The sequence below is a fragment of the Gymnoscopelus microlampas genome (assembly GCF_963454915.1).
Source record: "Gymnoscopelus microlampas genome assembly, chromosome: 11".
In the NCBI taxonomy this organism is placed as follows: domain Eukaryota; kingdom Metazoa; phylum Chordata; class Actinopteri; order Myctophiformes; family Myctophidae; genus Gymnoscopelus; species Gymnoscopelus microlampas.
Window position 1 is genome coordinate 38,262,548 of NC_139948.1, and position 16,393 is coordinate 38,278,940.

The 16,393-nt window shown below is 41.5% G+C and overlaps 1 protein-coding gene across 1 annotated transcript; it reads left to right on the forward strand.

Annotated features, from left to right (window-relative positions):
- Window positions 1–1,224: 1,224 nt before the first annotated feature.
- hs3st3b1a (heparan sulfate (glucosamine) 3-O-sulfotransferase 3B1a) lies at window positions 1,225–15,702 on the forward strand. The gene is made up of 2 exons (XM_084071103.1): window positions 1,225–1,956; window positions 13,324–15,702. The coding sequence occupies exons 1-2, from the start codon at window positions 1,430–1,432 to the stop codon at window positions 13,940–13,942; spliced, it is 1,146 nt and encodes a 381-aa protein (XP_083927229.1). The 5' UTR covers window positions 1,225–1,429; the 3' UTR covers window positions 13,943–15,702.
- The last annotated feature ends 691 nt before the right edge of the window (window positions 15,703–16,393 follow it).

Below are 16,393 nucleotides of genomic sequence, written 5' to 3' on the forward strand. Positions count from 1 at the left end.
GGGAGATTGTGAGAAGTGACATTTTCCTTGTGTTATTTGTTTCCCCTATTTAATCTGCCTTCCTGTTTTCTGTATGCTTGTTTTTCATCTGACCTTGTAAAGCACTTTGGTTGACCCCTGGTCATTGTAAATGTGCTTTATAAATAAAGTTTGAGTTGAGTAGTGTCAGATATTTTCACACGTGTACCCTTTTATCAATGCCAAGTTCTCTATGACAGATATTCACAAGTGAAAGTCGAAACATTCTGATGGAAATGACGGGAAGAATGAGTCAACTAGCTCTGGTACCAATTTTATATATCATTCGAATATCAATATTCGTCTAGGGTTGCCTATTAAGATCAATAGACTGACACAACCACAATTGTTTTTTAAAGAGAATAGATTTGTGGTGACCCTGTGCCTTCACAATAACACAAATGAATGGATAGGCTCCACCAAAAACAAATGATAGTATGCTTTGCACAGCAGAATGGAACACACATACATGTGTGTGTTGATTATCTAACAAGAGACAACCAAAATAACTGCTCTGATTTATGTTTCATCCGGTCTAAGATCCTTAGTGGCTAGATATAGTTTCTCAAACCAGAATTTCTTTAAACAAAAGTTGCAGAGACCCCTTCAAATACCTCTAAGAGTGAACAGCATGTTTTTTTGTTTTTTTTTATGACTTACATTTTGATTGGCCATTTTGCATATTAAACCAACAGAAAAGAACAATTCTAAGAGACATATGCAACAATACTAGCTTAGCTATATATATATATATATATATATATATATATATATATATATATATATATATATATATATATATATATATATATATATATATATAACGAGACAAAAATCTTAAACATTTATATATCTATATATAGAATTAAACTCAAAGAAAAACAAAAATACATACATACATACATACACTCCTATGATTTTAGTTTTTTTAAACTGAACTTAAACCCAAACAAAAATCCTAACTTGCCAATCACAACAGGACTCTCCCTCTGGGCTATGGGGCTGTGCTGCTCTCCGTTACGGCTGCTAGGATTGGCCAGCTCCGCTGTCATTCAAACGCACCTCGTGTGTGCGTGTGCGCATCACCGTGGAGGAGTGTTGGGCTGCGCTCTGACACACACACATACACACGCAAACACACACACACCAGAACAAGTGATGAGAGACTTCACTTCTTTACGCACAGCTCAGCTGATTTACCTGCGCGACTGTGATTTTCTTTTATGTCCTGTATAGAGCCTGGTATCTATGCTACCTTCACATTATGGAGTTTTACTTTGCATACAACAAGCTGTCGGCAGTTATGCTGATGTGATGCTCAAGAAAGAAGATTCTTCAGCGATGCAAGAGGACTGAAGGAGGAACTTTGCCAAAATGCCTAATTGGAATATGACTCCTGTCCGGCAGCCCTATGGAATATAGTCCGCTTTTACACAATCTACATGTTGTTGTGCCACCACCCCACGTGAAAAACAAACTCTTTGTATTCTGCATCATGCTGTCACTTTGGGTGTACATGATCTATTGCTGCGTGGGCTACTGCTCCACCATGCCGAGCGTAAATAAACCAGCGGGACGTCCGGAGACGGACACCGGGAGCGACGTTGTTGGATTATTTGACAATCGGGACTCCTCTTCTTCTCTCGGAGTGTCCAGGAGGGACTTACTGAATAACGAGAATAATGATCTGGACAGCAGAGGAGAGGACTGGGATGAGATCAGAGGCGACCAGGCGAGGGAAGATAGCGCCATCGCGTCAGGTTCTTTCTCCAACGAGTCTGAGAGCAGGACGTTGCCCCAGGCCATCATCATCGGGGTGAAGAAGGGAGGCACGCGGGCGCTGCTGGAGTTCCTCCGCGTTCACCCCGACATCAGAGCGGTGGGAGCGGAGCCGCACTTCTTTGACCGCAACTACGACAAGGGCCTGGAGTGGTACAGGTACTTTATTAATATTTATATATTAAATATTATTATTATAGGTACAGGTAGGGCCTTCATTATTATCATTATATATTATCATCATCATCATATATACGGTAGGCTACATTATTATTAGTAGACAGACAGACAGACGGACTTCACATTTATTATGACCATAATTATGGCCATAATAATTTAAGGTTTGCCTTTGTTTGAAATGGACCCGAATTTATTATATACAGAAATCAAACGGAGGTATAATCAGTGGTGTAAAAAGTAGGCCTACTCACATTTTTTACTTAAGTAAAAGTATCAATACTTATGCAATGTAGAAAAATACTGTTACCAAGTAAAAGTCCGGAATTTGAAATTCACTTGAGTAAAAGTACAAAAGTATTGGTATCAAAATGTACTTAAAGTACCAAAAGTAGAAAGTACTCGTCACGCATAATGTCCCCATTTCACAAGTTTTCAAATGTATAAAAATCTTTAGAAAATAGCAGATCTACAAGCTCACAATGTGTTGCGATGCAATGCATTGTGAGCTTGTAGATCTGCTATGTTCAAATGGCCGAAATGTAGGCTATATAAGGCTTAAGTGGTTAATGTCCTTTGTAATAATAATCTGTACGTTTTCATAACATTGTAGTGGAGTAAAAAGGATAATATTTGCCTCTGAGATGTAGTGCAGTAGAAGTAAAAGTAGGCTACTTAAAACTGGAAATATTCCAGTCAAGTAAAAATACCTTAAAATTGTACAGTAGGCCTACTTGAGTAAAACTTAGTTACTTTACACCACTGCAGGTAAATTATTATTAGACAGATGGACTGTCATTTATTATAAAAATAAACATGGCCATAATTTAATGTTATGTTTGAAATTGACCCGATTTATTTATATGCAGAAATCAAACAGAGGTATAATATATATGATTGAGGAAAAGGTTTTGTATTGAACACACAATACAAATATCCTGGTAGTCCAATTAACATTATGTTTTGAATAAATAATAGAAGATAGGAAGTATAATAAAATAAATGTCTAGTAGCCTGGTGCCTTATATGATATGTCAAGAAAATACATTTATATTTTGTGGAGCAGAAGAGAATAGGCTACTGGTATTGAGTGTTAATTTTCATCAAATTGAAAATGAAACTCTGCTGTCTGCCATGGCCCTGTTTTCCATTCCCAATTTTGATCTGAGGCTGAGCATAAAGTCAAAAGTTTCAAAACAAACCCATGGGCTTAATTGATTTCCATCAGATTCATAAACTAATAATGAAATAGCCTAACACATTTATTTCATTTTCCAATTTTGTATAACAACTGAATGAATATGAACAAAATGACATATTGGCCCAATTAAACAATCAAGAGATGAGATAGTGATAAGTGTCAGCTAAGGAATTGATTATACAATGTTATCATTAGCCTAGATTCTTTTCTGAATCCCTTACTGTGAAAAGTGAGCAGAAGCCTCTGAAATCACTTGCTGTGAAAAGTGAGCTGAAGCCTCTGAAATCACTTGCTGTGAAAAGTGAGAAGAAGCCTAAAGATTGCATGGCCAATGCCTTTACCACATAGCTTACATTTTTAATGGTGGGTGGTATGCCAAAGGCAATCAAACCCCTAACCCTGGTAGTGTTCGGTAGAGGACTCCTTGCACATCTTTCCGTAAACACCAGAAATATTCCATTTACTCTGGTATTTCAGGCTACTCACCTCACAGCATGTCGTGTTCATTTACAAAGCACTATCGATTTTATGCCGGTTTGCATGACCTTCGCTCAGAGTTCCTGGAATTTTTATACATCTGCCCTTGGAATTCCACAAGCTGTGGTGTTCTGAAAAGGGAGGGGGGAATACCAGTTCGTGCAATGAGTGTCCATTTAGCTTGACCAGAGTCCCTTATGCAGTAAAACAGCTGATGGTTTATAGTAGTGGTTCTCAAACTTTTTCATGTCAAGGACCCCCAAATGAACACTTTTTAGCCCACGGACCCCCCCCCCATTTGAAAATATATGCCAGGGACCCCTATAAGAGAAGAGTTTTACGGCTCTAGCAGTGATTCTCAACCATTTTAATTTCAAGGACCCCCAGTTTGACATGCATTAGCCTACGGACGGCCATTTAATGGCATTTCTATCTCTGTTACTCCGATTTATATTGTAAAATCAATGATAATTTAACTCTGAGTGTACAAATGGAACCAAATGGACCTGTTAGGGTCCATTTGGTTCCATTTGTACACTCTCAGAGCTACAGACCCATAAAGGTCCACTTGGTCCCTCCCTAACTATCAATCATTTAGCTGGGGACCCCCTGGAACTCCCTCAAGGACCCCTGGGGGTCCCCGGACCCCACTTCGAGAACCAATGGTTTATAGTTCAGAGTCAGCACTGGCTACATCATGGTAGGATATCAGTCCTGGGCAGGAGTAGCATACAGTATTAGTTCCTATGGTATTGATTCAGTGGCAATGTTTTCTTATAGAACTGGAGCAAGCCAGGCCTCAAATTTCAAAGGAAGGAGATCAAGGAGCCAACGTTGCTAACGGCTTCCACAAGTTGTGCGACATGATCATGTCTAATTAAAATTCTCTATCTTGATGTGATGTCATTTGTGATTCAGCCACCTGTTTACTCAGTCCTGTGTACAATTATGCAACTTGTTCTCTTGAGGAATCTGGTGTAATTCACAAACACATATAACCCTGACATTATTGATCTTCTGTGTACCCAAAAAAGTTCCACGAATCATTTGGCACTGAAGACATATTGCATCAAAGGAACAACATTATCAATAAGGGATTAATAATACTAGCATTTCAAGTGTCCATTTGACTGAGTTTGGAGATTAGCAGACTGATGTCAAAGGCTCTAGACTAGACATTCTGTGTCAAAGCTGGCTCCATGAAGCTACAATAGGGGTGAAGTGAAGCATTGTTCAAAGGACTTTTCGCTTAAGCATGTCCAAGAATTTCCGGATCTAGGTTTAGGTTGGACACTTTCAAATGATTAGTATGTAAAGAAGAGTCCTTTGTCCATAGTTGAGGAATGAGAACAAACAAAATAGTAATTGATACACAGTAGACAGTAACCATTGAACTAAAAGATAGTTATTGGCTAGTGGGGAGAAATATTATCAAAGGCCAACATGTCCCCTAATACTATAGGTGACAGCGAAGGTGTATTTAATGCAGAGAAGTTGCAGCTGTGGTTTTCACACAGGATATACAGTACATCCAGGAAACCAGCTCTCACTACACAGTACACTCAGTACCTTACATGAAACGTTACTATGCGGGTGGACTTGGGAGACCTGTATTACAGATTTATCTGGAGATCTGTGTCTAATGAAGTCTAATTTCCCTGGAGTTGTAATCTGGCTAATTAAAACAGCTTGGCTTGAGCGGGCCCAGCCAGAGTACCATGCTATAGGTTGACCCCACACAGCAGAGCAGCGCCACAGTGAGCCCTTAATGATCATTTTGTGCGGCGAGGAAAACCCCAGCTGTCTTTATACAAGAGCAAGACCATCGCCACCTCAGTCCAACTGAAATAATCACCCCCTGTGACACAGTGAACTACATTTTTAGTGTTAGGAGAACTGCGGTTGGTCACATGAGGTTTTTGCACGCATCGTGTTATGGGCTACAATTTCACAACTTAAAACTCTGTTTCAAAATCGGTTTATTAGGCCAATTAAAACTCTCTCAACACATCCACCTGTCCTCATAAAGCCAGTGCATGTCACAGGAGATAACAGAAAGGGTGTAAAACCCTGGATAAAGTGTGTTGACGTCATTGGCTAAATGTTTCACTCCGCTGCTCCCGGACTAACAGCGAGCGGTGGCTTTTGGCGAGAGAGGCGGATCTCTGGGTGGGCTCATCATCGCCTGTGGTGGCATTGAGCTGTGCCCACACCATTTTGTCCTGACACGGAGGAGGTCTGCCATCATGCGCCTCCTGCAGGGGTTAGCGGAGAGGCCCGCCACAGCGGGGGCGCCAAACCACAAAATACACCACGCTTTCACCCACAGTCGGGAGAAGAGAAACAGCCGGACAATTGTACACGCTTACCCATACAGAACGCAGAAGGCAACTCCCAAAGCCGTGGGAAACGGCCTCCTCTTTGCCTCTTCCTTTTCTTTAATAACAGTTCTCTCGTTGTGCCGGCGTGTTCCGTTTGACGCCTCTTTTGACGTCTTTACTACTGTACTTGTCTACTGTATCTTTGCTCCAGCTAAAATCAAGGTCTTGAGGGTGCATGTTTCATGCTGAATTGTGTTTTCCTCTGGAGGTTCCAAATATAAAACAATGAGTGGTTTTCTTACCATAACTCACCGAGGGTGTCAGAGAAGACAGCCCAGTCCAGAACAGTGCCCCTGGGGAGCTCATTGCAGCCCACACAGTAATATCGTCAATGTGAATTTATCCATTTGTAACTCTTGAGAGTGTACAAATGTTACCAAGGGTCCATTTGGTTACATTTGCACACTCTTGGAGTTAATCAACGCTCAGGATTTTACAGTGCACACTGGCAGATAGAGGGTAGTAAATTTTAAGTGAGTCTTTAGAAACTCCGGCAGTATTATGAAGCTGGAGTGAAAGGGGATGCCGGGGAACCCCTGAGGTCTGCATTAACCCTGACAATAAAAGAGCAGACAATTAGTGTGAAACATGTTTTCTCTGCCTTCACTTTGTATGCAAATGTACTCAGAGAGGGTGAAAGTGCCCTTTGACGAAGCCCAGCGGGGGTTCCACCAGAAAGAACCCTCAATGGAACCCGACCAGGAAAAAGATTCAAACGCCTAAGCTTTTTTTTTGTTGTTTTTTTGCCAGAAAGTTGACTTTGCTCTGAGGCATCTGTGAGTTGAAAGTTGCATTTCCCAGGAGTAGGTTCATGTAAGTCCACCAGTGGCATTCTGCTTACTCGACACTTTTGGTTCGTCTTTTTCAAGGACGCAGGGGAATTTGTGTTAAGTGAGAGAGCTCTCAGTATAAGTTCTTCCCAGCTGAGACGTAATGTGTCAGCACTTTGTCGACAGGGAAAGATCGGAAACACCCACTGATGATAATAATGAAGAACTCCATAGGAACAATTTAAATATTGCTAGCTGTCGTGTCAAAGTTTCCCCGAAATGTTCGGGGGAACAATGTTCGGGGGAGCAATATTACCAGAGGTAATGCACCTGTGCCGTTTCAAACTAGTTTCTCAAATAGTCGTATTATTAGACAGAAGTGATTCTCCTGTTCCTGGAATCAATTGAGTACAATGGTAATAGTCGGGGGGAATCGAATTCTCCTTTTTCCATTGTGGTGATTGAAGATTTAATTTGGTGCCATACCCCCAAAGGATTTCACTTGGGGCAATTTGTCACACCACAGCACTTAGTACAGCACACTGGAAGCATTGGAGCCTAAAGATGGAGCTCGCTGGTCAGCTCCTATTCCCTCCGGAGTTGTTGTCTTCTTCATTGTTCACTTTTCTAGTGTCTTTGGGGAGAATTCGTTATTTCCTTCCTGCCTCATCCTCTCCACTATAGAGGGGCACTGACAGCCAGTCCCCCAGAGTAACTTTCAATTTGCAGTCTGCCTCCAAATATCTCTCTGTTTTGTCTGTTTGAACTCTTGATTATTTCTTTTTATACGAATCCTCTCGGACCAGCACAGACCATGAGTAGGAAAAACCCAAACCAGACCATACTTTTCCACAGCCATCAAATGTTTTCCTGCATATGTAGCTATATGCATATGTTATCTGGTGGTAATTATTTGGATGGTTTCCTGTATGAGAGAAAGAGAAAAAAAAGTTTTAGTTTGATTATTTTAGTGTGGTTTAGCTTGCTCTTCTCCCACACCACCACCAAAAAAAAAGGTGTTTGCCAGTTCCATAAACAACTGACAGTCAGAATGGTTATGTGTTAATGCAAGGCTGACAGTTGTGTGAGGGAAGCCAGGATACTGCCTCCTCCTCTTGGTTTCAAACCGGGCCTGTCTCCAGCAGCCATCCAGGTGGCCTTGAATTCTGCATACTGACAGCAATAATAATGGAGGATGGGGGGAAAGAAAATGCTTTCTCCATACAATATCAGTTTTCAGGAATGTTGTCAAGATATTGGACATTAAAACTGCGCGGTAAGGCCCCGAGTGCAAAGCCACGATGACGACTTTCACACGCGTGATAAGATGGTTCACGATGGCGAAGGAACACCCTCCCCTAAAAATACTCGCCCCTTTGATTTATGTCTGGTTCTTGTCTCATAGGGAACTCGGTCAGATTATTCTGAGTGGCTGCATACCACCACCTCTCATCTTGTCTTTAGTGCTGTGAGAAGTAGAACGATTCCCATAGTAGCACACCCTAACCGAGCTCATCCCCTCTCAGAGCTTTACGATTAGAACCGATCATGACATTAGATTGACTTATGCCCGGGGTTTGTGATGGAGCGTTCACAAACTACAGTCATGTGATGACCTGAAATGGATAGCCAGCTACAGTTAGTGAAACAGAATTACTGCATTATAAATATTGTAAATACAGGCTGTTGTGAATTATGTAATCCTCTGTTGAGGTCCAAAGAGTTTTCCTCTATTAAGGGTGACATGTCATGCAGTTGAGGTACTTCTCTGTTAGGCAAGCAGCAGAGAGCAAGATGACACAAGGCAGTATCACGCGGCTTATTCAGAAATGATTAACCACTTAAACAATATATATTTTGTTGACCGGAGATCCCTTAGCGTCTATACTCCTCCTCCTTTTATCCCTCTACACCAACTCTCTACTCTACTCTTTACTTAAAATAGCAAGTCTACAACTCCACAACGTGTGAGCACATGTTGTGAGTTTGTACAGTAGATTGCCAAATGTTTGCACCTAACAGGCACAGAATTGGGATGCTAGGGTTCATGTGGTTAAACACAGAGAAACTAGAAAAGGTGCTCTCGGAGCACAGGTCTCCACCAGGTCAGGTAGGTTATTGTGAGCCAGCAATGTTCAAAATTCGCCAATCAGGATGGAATATGAAGAATCGGATAGATCCGTCTTGATCACATGACTATAGAGATAATGTGTAGCGATTTGCGTGATCTTTGGACAAAATCTGTAGGACAACCTCCTGGTAGCGCTTTAACAGAACAATGTGAAAAGGGTGGCATGTGTTCCTCGGCCTAGTGGGAATGTGCTTACAAAGTTTCACGACAATTGGACGCTGCGTTTATGATTTGAGGCATTTTGTTCAAAACGGAACACTCCTGCAAACTTTAGATGCCAATCTTAGCCAATCAGGACGGAATATGAAAAATCCTGGCGGAGACAATTATACATACAATATATAACTATATAACTAATGCAAGTCACATTACGTGACCAGAAGATATGTGATTCTTAACAGATAGGGAAAGGAGCAGGGTGGGGTATGAAATATACACTCAAGAAAACATGATGTTCTATAGGCAGATAAATTGTTATTTGTTGCATCAGTTGGATCCTGCATCCTTGAGCATGCAGTGTTCCAATAAAGTAGCACTCATGGTGACACAAGCATATCAATAAAGCTGCGATCACGGCGTAACAAACATATCTATATACTAAACCTATATACTAAACCCTATATACTTTGCTGACGGGGTCCCCCAGAGGTCCCTCCTTTTTTCCCCAATTCTCATCGACAAAAATATCAGATATACAAGTTCACAACGTTTCGTGTTGTGACGTGTTGTGAGCTTGATACTTTCTGCAAATGTTCGACCTATGTTTGCTGAATGTTTGCCTATTACAATGTGCCCAGAATAGGGATGATAGGGTTCAAGTAGTTCAAGTTGTGTTGAGTTGAATAATGTGGACCAGGCCTTATTAACTCACCATTAAGTGCCTCATCCAGCACACATTACAGCAGCATTGCAAATTCCTACCTTTGAAACCGCTTCCTGATAGTAGCAAAATGTAAACAGTGCACAGGCCTTTCAAACACCGCCTCCCCTGCAGCCGGCTTTTAATGGATACACCTGACTGCCCGGCAGACAAAACACAGAGAAATTATACAACCACACCACTCGTGGATTAATGTCAAGTTTCTGGTCTGTGGTAGGGGCGGTTTGTCATGTGGCTGTTCAGCAGGGCAGAATGCAGACACAGCATCTGAAATGGCAGAAGAGTGATACAGGAGGCAGAGTTGGGTCAGAGGTTTAACCTCTACAGTCTCTTGTCTTCCTCCAGCGCACCTCTCTCCTCCAGATTCGATCTAATCCCCTCTTTCCTCCCTCGTCATGCCCCTCTCTCTCTCTCTCTCTCTCTCTCTCTCTCTCTCTGCCTTATCTTATTCTCTTACACCTCTCGTTCTTCCCCACTCGGTTATCTTCCCAGGCCTGCTGGTCTCCTGTGTGATCTTAAAGGGCAGGTTTAGAGGGCAGAGGACGACTGTGTGTTTTAGTCTGCAGTCTAAATGACTAGGGTTTAAAGACTCTTAAAAACTGTTTTCCCAAACCTCTTAAGCCCTATGTACTTTGTTGTACGATGAATAGTGAAAATAGCATAGCAGATCAACAAGCTGAGATTTGCTGGTTTCGCTATTTTGAACATTTTGGAAAATGTTTAATTACTTGACATTTTGGGGAATTTTCTATAATTACAGGCCCGAAATTAGGGACACCAGGTTAAAAGTGGTTAAATGTTTACTAAAACCATTTGCAGCCATTAAAATTACTCAGATGCAACATTGTACATCTGTTAAGTAATTCAACTTTAAATTCTGTTAAACAGTATCTAATTAAATCAAATTAAATGTAACAAACAGTGTAACATGATGTCACAGGTTTTCTTATCAGATCTAAAGAAAGCGGCAGTACTTCCTTTCTCTAGGAAGGTTTTATGTCTTTGCACGGTGGATTGATGGATGCACTGAAAAACTATTGGTTCCAGGCGACATTGTTTATTAAGCAGAACAAATTGTGAAAGCTTGCTACATCTGCCCCCCTCAGGCAACAGTCTTCCCCTTCCTTCAGCCAGAGATGCTCACTCCTTCTCTATCTCTGCTGAGATGAATAATGCATGTGCCGCTCTCACAGATTGTTTTTGCTCGGGGACTAAGTGAAAAGTTAGATTGGTGGTAAGTTTTTGTGTGTGTGTACCTCAATGCAGGAGATTCCGATGTAGCTGTCTGTCTCTCTCGCACAAACCTTGAACAGGTTTGCGGGTTTTGTTTTCCACCTCGCACAACAATAGTTAAGCCTCATGGGGGAGAGAAAAGTGTGGTGAAGTTGTAGGACCAGAGACCTCTGTGGAAAGAAAGTGAGTGAAAATACACTAGGTACAGTAGGTGGTGAAGTTGCATAAGAAAGAGAGCCCCTTGTGCATTTTTGTATGAGCTAATGAGGAATACGCAAAGTTGGCTTCTCCCAGTGCTGCTAAGGTATCTCCCAAAGGCTCATATTGCAACATTCCACCCATGTTTTCATCTGCTTGCTTCAGCTAACCTTAGTAAACTTGTGGTGGCCCTGGATTTAGTGAAAGCTAATAAAGGTTCTAATTTTGATTGATCGATGTTTGTATTGACAAAAATGTCAATACAAACATCATATACATGACAATACATGACCATATATCTGTGCATATCTGTCAAATGGATAGGTCCTTTGAGTGCAAATGTGTGTAAACGGCACAGCTTCTCTGCCACACACTGTTCTATTTAGATTGTTATCCACTTTATAAAGAAACACAAGCCAAACACTAACTCAATAACTTAAATGGTGGAACAACAATGTTGGTGGGGTTGTATAGTTAACTGGCCAGGATATAAGTTCAAATACTTTTGATCATCTTTATTTCTTCACTCACATTATTATCACATTTCATTTTGGAAAAGTGACATGGCTGTATTGATGTTATATTATCACCCTTAAAGGAAGTTTAAGGGTAATAGCACAACAAAAATGATAAGTCACCAATATATCAGTGCATATTCAATATTAATAAGTAAGCAAAATAGGCAGAAAATAAGAAAGTAGACCATGATTTTCTACATACGTACATGGCGGTTTTGTTTGCATATTTTTATGTCCTAAACATTTGTTTTGAAAATTATGTTTTGATATGTGTTGTATGAGATAAGAGTATGATCACAGACCACAGAACAAACCTACCAAGGTTTATGTTCAACATTTATCTAAATGTTTCAGTAGGGCTTAAGTGGTGAATACTGATGCATATATTATGTATAACTACAATATTTGTCAACACGTTATATAAAATATAAATGTGTTACAATACACCAGTATGTGGTGAAGTTGCAAAGATTTTATGAAGTTTGAAGTCTGATTATGTAAGCCGTACACATTAGCCAAATGTGTCAAAATAGCTGCAATGTTGCTTTGTAGTTCCTCTTGGTGCGGATGAACTACTTTTTCTTAGACACTTAGCATGTCAGGTCCTCTTATCCCTCGTCTTCTCACTATCCTCAGCGCTGCCGTCTCTCTCTCTCTCTAGGACAAGACAGCCACCCAGTAAGCCAGCAGGCAGTCAACCAGCCTCTAATGCTCCAGTGTGTTTGGCTTAGTCCTAATCCCCCCTTGGCTCACTATAGCCATTATCCAGTCAGGGCTGCAGTTAACAGGCTACATTATGATCTAGCAGAGCCATCCTGGGTCAGAAAGCTATGCAATCAGGAGAGTCGACGGCTCCCCAGCTCCACATTCTCTCCCTGTGGATCTGAGGTTTTCGCCGAATCTGAGCATTTTACACCAAAACATTTTTTGTTCGAACGGCAGTGACAAACGTGATGAGATGGAAAGTGGAATCATCGCCATCAGACTTGGCATGACGTTATATAACTATAATGACTATAATACCGCCTATTCATAGCAAAATACCTTCCATTGTGGTATGTAATCAAGGGGGTGGAATATATTTCTATGGGAGGATTGTGGGTTGTGGAATAGGATTGGGGTCTTAAAGTAGATTAGATGACGCTGCAGGTGATGAATGTCTTCGTTTGGGGTCTGAAGGTAGAACATGTCATGAACTGTGTGTTGTGTTCACAGACAACATCAAATGAGGAACAGTCCTTCTCTGTTTGCCAGTCCCTGTCATTTGCTATCACTCTCAGGGTGCGGCAGTGGAGCTCACATTGACTGCGAATTGTTTTCTCGATGATGACTGATAGATCCTGTCTGTCTGTCTATTAAAACCACCACAGAGACAGGGAGCGCAAGTCTATTCTAATACATTGTTTGGTATGTTCTATAGAAGAGAGGCAGCCATGGAGATAATAAAAACACAATGGAACGAACATAGCAACACTGCACAATGTGGTATACCGTGTGAAGCCATAAAGTTGTCATCCCTGGAATTTAAATATCTCTGTATGTTTTTTTTTTATTTTTTAGGGAACTGATGCCCAAGACAGTGGAGGGCCAGATGACCATGGAGAAAACCCCCAGTTACTTCGTCACCAAGGAGGTCCCAGCTCGAATCTACACCATGTCCAAGGACACGAAACTGATCGTGGTCGTCCGGGATCCCGTCACGCGGGTGATCTCGGACTACACGCAGACCCGCTCCAAGAAGCCGGACATCCCCTCTTTCGAGAGCTTGACCTTTAAGAACATGACGGCGGGCGTGATCGACACCACGTGGAGCGCCATTCAGATCGGCATGTACGCCAAGCACCTCGAGCGCTGGCTCCAGTACTTCCCGCTGGAACAGCTGCTGTTCGTGAGCGGGGAGCGTCTGATAAGCGACCCTGCGGGAGAGATGGCTCGCGTACAGGACTTCCTGGGGCTCAGGAGGGTGGTCACCCACAAGTATTTCCATTTCAACCCGGCTAAGGGATTCCCCTGTCTGAAGAGACCCGAGGGGAACAGCAGGCCACATTGCCTTGGCAAAACCAAAGGGAGAACCCATCCTAATATTGATCCAGAAGTCGTGCAGAGGCTAAGGGACTTTTATAAGCCCTTTAACAGTAAGTTTTACCAGATGACAGGGCATGACTTTGGTTGGGACTAAAAACTAAATGACTACAGACACACGCTGGTCCCTTGTCTGTGTTTTTTGTAATTATATTAAAGTTTCGGAGATATTGATCTGTACAGTATTTGGTGTATGTGTAAAGAGTACAAAGGTCTATTTTATGATAATTTATTTCTATGATATTAACTCACTAAGCTGCCTATCCATGTTCATCATTAATGTTCCACCACGCATATTGCATTTGAGTTTAAACCCTCATTCAAAAGTATTTTGGATTAATTTTCCATTTATGTCTGTTTTTCTGAAGCACATTGTTTTGTTACGGGTATTGCAAGCAGGGTCTGCATTCTTCTTTTGAAACATCCAGAACACACATATTATGAATTCATGTAGGCTACCACTTGATTTCAGAAGCTGTGTTTTCTTCATCTCCTTTAGCCTGAAAGCAATCCAACTTTACCAAAATGGGTAATATCCCCTTAACATTCCCCTGACCCTCCAAGGTCCATTGGTCCACCTAACAAGGTCGATAGAGGCCTCAGCTGATCCAGTGCCACTTGCCAGTTGGATCAATACAGTAATAGCTCCTCATCATGTCAATTAGAGCTGACTGATAGCACTGTGCTTGTCTCCAGAGGAGTGCAATAAAATGAAGATCCATCAAGCAATTAATGGCAGTCCATTCACAGTGTACATTGTGGCTCATTCAAGGTAATAAAATGATAGAATGTTCTACCACAAAAGTTTATACATGAACACCATTTTCTATCTGTCTTCCTTTGTCACTGAATGCTGATTATCATCCAGCCAAGGGTCCGGGTGAAATACTGGTGATCATAAACGATTTTCCATACAGCTGCTACAAGTCTGGATCCTGACCCCACGATGAGCAACAATGCACACTTATTGAGATTTTATGTAATTCACTGAATGTAATTATGCAATAATGTCACCTGCGATCCATTGGATCTGGAAACCACAGACAAAATGATAATTTATACTTGGCCACTTACTAGTGTCGCGCACCAAAAACTGCAGATCTAAAAGCTCAAAACGCTTCGCAGTGTGGCGTGCTGTGAGCTTGTAGATTAGCTATTTTCAGTGTGTGACACCTACATGCAACTATGTATAACTCAGGCTGTTCATTCATAGCTTTCTCCAAAAGGCTTTAGGAGATCAAATCAGTCATGGATCTGTATTGAATCATCTCTAGCGGATCATCACGAATAACTTTCTTTACCCAGAATGCATTGACTTGTGGGATGGTAGTTGGTTCGGACTAAATACCAAGAGATAATTTGTTTAAACCAGTTTCGTAGTGGAGGCTAAAGGGAAGCTAAGTATAACAACACAGGGTCTAAATCTGTTTTCTAAAACTGATGTATGGTTGAGTTTTATTCAGCCTTTACATATAGGCACTATTTTGTTAAGAGGGAAATTAAGCAGATTTGAATGTGGAGTAGATTATATGGAGCATTTATGTTGTTCAAGAAATAAATATGTTTTTCCAAAAACACTACCACCTGGTCCCATAGATATCTGTAACAGCGGTATAGACAGCAGATTTAATTGGGCTCACAAGTTTATTCTGCCACCATGGTTTAATTGTGCTTCTTTGTTATATAATTCTCCCACCTCGCCCTGTTTGATGCAGGAGTGAATCGTTTCTTTACTCCTGTGGGCAAGGTGGTGTACATTGTACCTGCACATTATTAAGCTAGCAATCCAATTAGCACTGTGCTCTTTGTTATGTCAGCACTCCCACTGCCGCCAGTGGGAGGTGTGCGTTGTCAAGGCCCTCGCAAGTACATAAAAGTGTCAGGTTTCTCATCTCTAGAGAAGTGACAGTTTATGAAAAAACACTGGCGTAGCTCTAAGCCCCTGAGGTGAAACTTGACACTCCGAAGTAACAATGTGAAGCGAGGTCAGATTTCCAGCGTTTCAAATGTCTTACCACAGAAAGTGTTTGTATGGGTGTGAAGATGACATGTTTATCTGTTTATCTGTCTTATCCGTGACATCCGATGATACACAATATGAGAAATCAGATCTTCATCTTCATAATCAAGTTGATTGTCATACGCTGCCTATTCATGAGCAAGTTTGTGCAGTGCACTTTATTCTGTAAGCAAATGTTTCATGTACAACATTAAAATGAGGCAGTATAGTCTCTTTACTGTATATTCCAAATGCTCTTATTTCCAACAACCTGTCCTATGCTTGCATGCTGCACTCATCCATCACCAGAGCCAAGGGGGGGTATGGTTCAAGTGAGAAATCATAACAAATCACTCCACTCTATTAACGAACAACCTTTATTTAACTCTCCAACAAAACACCCTAATTTACCTGGGCTGCCTGGGGTAATCGAGCCAGAGCTAGAGTCTCTCTCGTGGCAGGCTAGCAGTCTGATCACTCAGGAAGCAGCACTCTCTGCAATTACAGAGGGAGAGGAGGGGCACTGTAATTGCTAGGCTCCCAACTGGG

Coding starts and splice junctions, on each gene's coding strand:
- hs3st3b1a (XM_084071103.1), top strand. CDS start 1,430: ATGGAATATAGTCCGCTTTTACACAATCTACATGTTGTTGTGCCACCA. Junction 1,957..13,323: donor AAGGGCCTGGAGTGGTACAG/GTACTTTATTAA, acceptor TTTATTTTTTAG/GGAACTGATGCCCAAGACAG.